At 40.3% G+C, this 4281-nt stretch overlaps 1 protein-coding gene across 1 annotated transcript; it reads left to right on the top strand.

Moving 5' to 3' along the window:
* Positions 1 to 313: 313 nt before the first annotated feature.
* On the top strand, positions 314 to 3796 carry LOC106567570 (HLA class II histocompatibility antigen, DQ beta 1 chain). The gene is made up of 5 exons (XM_014137042.2): positions 314 to 465; positions 1192 to 1476; positions 2023 to 2295; positions 2608 to 2718; positions 2891 to 3796. Exons 1-5 carry the CDS (start codon positions 402 to 404, stop codon positions 2938 to 2940), a joined length of 783 nt encoding a protein of 260 aa, XP_013992517.2. The 5' UTR covers positions 314 to 401; the 3' UTR covers positions 2941 to 3796.
* The last annotated feature ends 485 nt before the right edge of the window (positions 3797 to 4281 follow it).

Genomic DNA, 4281 nt, shown 5'->3' with positions numbered 1-4281 from the left:
TTAAGCAAATTGTTAACATCATTTTATTTTTTGAAACTGCATTGTTGGTTAGGGGCTCGTAAGTACGCATTTCACTGTAAGGTTGTATTAATTGCAATTAGTAACATATTGTATGAATTGCAATTCGTAACATATCAAAGGAATTGTAATCGATAGCATATCATATACAAAATGGATGAAGAACAGCCAAAACTTAATACATACCGTAACATATCATACTAACTGGAGTGTCCGGATTTACATTTACTATGTTACGTCTACCCTCTGAGTCCAGGTTGGCAACGGTCCTGCTGAGTTCAAAACTGAAGTTTCCCAGCTGTCTAAAAGGGTGGTTCTTGAAACAGCTTTAGTTTCCTCAGTGTTGTTTCACAGTTGAAAAGTTCTAACTCTGAGACTTGATCATGTATGTGCTGAATTGCTTCTCCATCCACCTGCTGCTCCTCTTCTCCTCTCTGTCTGAAGTGGGTGAGTTCAAACAATCATAATCCAAATGAGATTTTATTGCTTTTCAACAGTGAAAGAAAGTGGACATTGCAATTGGCTGAACAGAGACGCATTAACAGAAATTCCATGCATCCTTGTTTACAAATTCGAACACTGGAATGTGAGATTTAGGCCTAATCTACACCTCGATTAGGATGATAGAAATCCTTATTATTTCGTTTAATCCTTTTTCACTTTGAGTGTAATTATTCAGTTAGCCTTCACTTTCCCGTTCTGAACTTCTAACGCGAGTGGGGTGGGTGTGGCTTCTTGACAATGATCGCAAGAGTAGCTGCTCAACGATTTAATAATGACTCCAAGGCAGTTCCACCTCCAACACCGCCAAAACATATGCTATGCATGTGTCTGCAATCGGCGGTTAAGGCTTGATCTGATTGAATCTAGGCCAAAGTGTTTTACATTTGTCCCATATTCTTGCAATGAAACAACACATTTGTATGGCTAGTTATAAACTAGTAATTTACACACTATAAGACAGGGATGGGCAATAATTCTGGCTCGAGAGCCACATAGGGAATTTGAAATTCAATGGAGGGCTGCACAAATTATTTTTGGACCAATTTCTTCAGGGGGGCATTTAATGGACTGGCGGCCAGATATACCCTAATAATTATATTTCTGAAGTGTGCATAACTCTTCAAATCTGTCTATTAAAAAATACTTTTACCTGTCCTTTTTCTGTTATAGTTGATTCCTCAGATGAAGATTTTGCACACGATGATGCATGGTGTAGGTTTAGCTCCAGAGATTTACATAATATGGAGTATATTTTAGAGCATCATTTTAACAAGATCTTGGTGGCTCAGTACAACAGCACCACAGAGAGGTGGACAGGATACACAGCATGGGGAGTGATATCTGCAGAAAAGTGGAATGAGGACCCAGATGAGATCCCCAGGAGGAGAACAGATATGGGTGTGTTATGCAAGCCATATGCTAATCGGATCTACAACGCAACAGAGATGTTTATGGGTGATTATAACAATTCACTAACAACTGGAAGTTATCCTTCACTTGATTTCTTTTACGTCTATAGGATATGCTCTGCAGTACTTGATAACATGTCACATTTCTTTCAATTACGTTATTGTATTTCAACAAAACATAGACCATGGAGTAATACTGTAGGTCAGTTGTAATAATCTAGTAAGGTACAGTAGTTCAAAGCCATATTCTTCTAAATAAAGGAGGAATTGTTGGAATGAACCATAAACAACTGGAAATCTTACTGACTGTGGCTTTAACTGCTAGAGCTGGGAAGGGGCAGACTAAGGGGACTTTTCTGACTAGCATCCCATTGACAGCCCAACTAGCCAAAATCTTAAACGTACCGTTTATCAACCAAACCCTTAACCTAATTTAAACAAATTTGGAAATTCAACATTGGAGTGCTGGTCAGGCACATTTCCCACCATTTTAGGCTACAGATTTCTGTAGCAAGCACTCAACATTTCTGCTTGAAACCTTATTCTTCCAGTTATAACGTATCATCATTGATTCATTGACCTCCTTCTCTAGTTGAGCCCAACGTCACACTGAGGCTAGAGGGGCCATCCAGTGACTCCAGCCTTGTGTGTAGCGTCCACTTCTTCTACCCCAAACACATCAGAGTGACGTGGCTGAGGAACGGGGAGGAAGTGACCTCAGATGTGACCTCCACTGACGTACTGGCCAATGGACTCTGGAGCTACCAGATACAGTCCTATTTGAAGTACACACCCACAACTGGAGAGAGAATCACTTGTATGGTGGAGCACATCAGCCAGACTGAGCCCAAACTTTATTACTGGGGTAAGGGCATGGGTGGAGTAAGGGTGTGTGGGTGGAGTAAGTGTATAAGTGAGAGCGACTTCACCCGACTCCCCAACAGGGCTGCAGAACAGTGGCTATTTCATATTAGGGCTCACTAATATGAACATGGGGACAAGGAAAGTCAACTCTTAACTCATCAGCTGAAGAGTAGAACAGTCACAAGTCATCTCTGAAATGTTCACCAGTTTGTGTCGTATAGCCCAATGTCTCTGTGGAATAGGGAGATTAAAATAGTATTTTCATTTGCGTGTGGTTTGGAGACCATCATCTTTGTTAAATGTGTAATTGCAGATCCCTCCTTGCCTAAGTCTGAGAAGAATAAGATAGTGATTGGTGTCTGTGGGCTGCTGCTGGGGGTGGTCTTTGTAGTAGCTGGACTGATCTACTGGGCGAAATCTACTGGTGAGGAACCACAAGACTCATGAAAGATTACTGAAAAGCCACAGATAATGCTACTCACTGTATATCTACGGTTGTACTGCTATCTGCCTGTACTACTGTTGTAGACTCAGTGCTCGATGATGGTTTATTCTTATGGCTCTTAATTCAGAATCTCTGTTTTTACTTTCAACAGGACGGCTGTTGGGTCTTATTGGTGAACGTGATTATGGGACTTGTGATTGAGGCCGTGTGGACGAAGGCTAGCTGATGAAATCCCTGTCGTTAACTGATGGTAGCTGATATAGTTTGCTTTTTAGCTGCTGTTGCCTCTAGCAGCTGCCCCCCCCCATTCAAAATGCCAACATTTCACCAACCATGGCCTGCTTGCCAACAGTTAACCAACTACACTCTGGAAAAAAAGGGTGATTTGTGGAGGGGAAGGGGTTCTACCTTGCGTGAATTCAATGTTAAATCAATAAAATTTCACAATATCATTGCATTTAGGTAAAAAGTTCAGTGAAAAAAATATTAAATGCCCTTAAGTTGATGACTTTGCAAATTCAATCAGTTTTCCACATTGATTCACATATATTTTTTGGGTTGAAATGAAGTGGAAACATCAGTTTTTGCCCAGTGGGAGGTTCTACCTGGAACCTTTTTCATCAGAATTTAACATAAGAAATCATTTCTGTTTAGCAAAAGCCTTTGTCGATATTTCAGTTTAATTTTAAGACATTAGCTTGCCTAGGAATTTGTGGAGGAGTAGCCTTCACTGTCATTTGTGCAAATGTGTTCTATTGTGTTTATATTCAAGAATCCTATTTGTCATCGAATCTAAATCCAGTTAATGTATCTTTATTCACCAGCCCAACCTTTACCTGTGTGTTTTAATGTAGACTGAGTTGTCCCTTTAATTCTCCCTTTAATGTCCCTTTAATTGTGAACTGATCGCTTGCACTGACTGTTAATTAGTTGATTGCTCACACCCGTGGCCTCCTGCCTCAAGGGCTCAGTTTGTTCAAATGGAGGATTCTGTTGAGTGTGTGGAAGGTACTGCGGAGATGTCTGCAGGTTGTTAATAAAAATAAGCTATAAGCAAGATCATCATCTCTGTCTGATGTGAGAGGGCATCGGTCTACCTTCACACAAAATTGTTATTATGTACTGTACATTTTATATAAAATGCCAGGCTGCACGTGCCTGAATTGCTTACCTATATGGAAAAATATTATAAGAATCTTATGAGGTCCTTTGTATGTTGAAGATATATATGTCCGTCTATACTCTTAGAAAAAATTGTTATTTGGGGTTCTATATAGAACCTTTTGGTTCTTTGGACGAGATTAAAGAACGCTTTACTAAAAAAGGTTCTATATATACTCAGGGCCAGTTTATGAGGTACACCCAACGTTGCTCAATTAGTATCAAGGGACCTAACGTGTGCCAGAAATACGTTTCGCACACCATTACACCACCGACACCAGCCTGTATAGTTGACACCAGGCAGGATGGGGCTATGGACTCATGCTGATTATGCCAAATCCTGACTCTGCCATAAGAATAGAATAGAATAGAATAGGCAGT

Source organism: Salmo salar, chromosome ssa13 (genome assembly GCF_905237065.1).
Source record: "Salmo salar chromosome ssa13, Ssal_v3.1, whole genome shotgun sequence".
NCBI lineage: Eukaryota > Metazoa > Chordata > Actinopteri > Salmoniformes > Salmonidae > Salmo > Salmo salar.
The sequence above is the reverse complement of the archived record's forward strand: the minus strand, read 5'-3'. Positions and strand labels throughout refer to the sequence as shown.

Bases quoted from the DNA above. Each gene is read 5' to 3' on its own strand.
- LOC106567570 (XM_014137042.2), top strand. From the start codon at position 402: ATGTATGTGCTGAATTGCTTCTCCATCCACCTGCTGCTCCTCTTCTCC. The intron at 1,477-2,022 runs GTGATTATAACA...CTCCTTCTCTAG, and splicing joins CGCAACAGAGATGTTTATGG to TTGAGCCCAACGTCACACTG. The intron at 2,296-2,607 runs GTAAGGGCATGG...GTGTAATTGCAG, and splicing joins GCCCAAACTTTATTACTGGG to ATCCCTCCTTGCCTAAGTCT.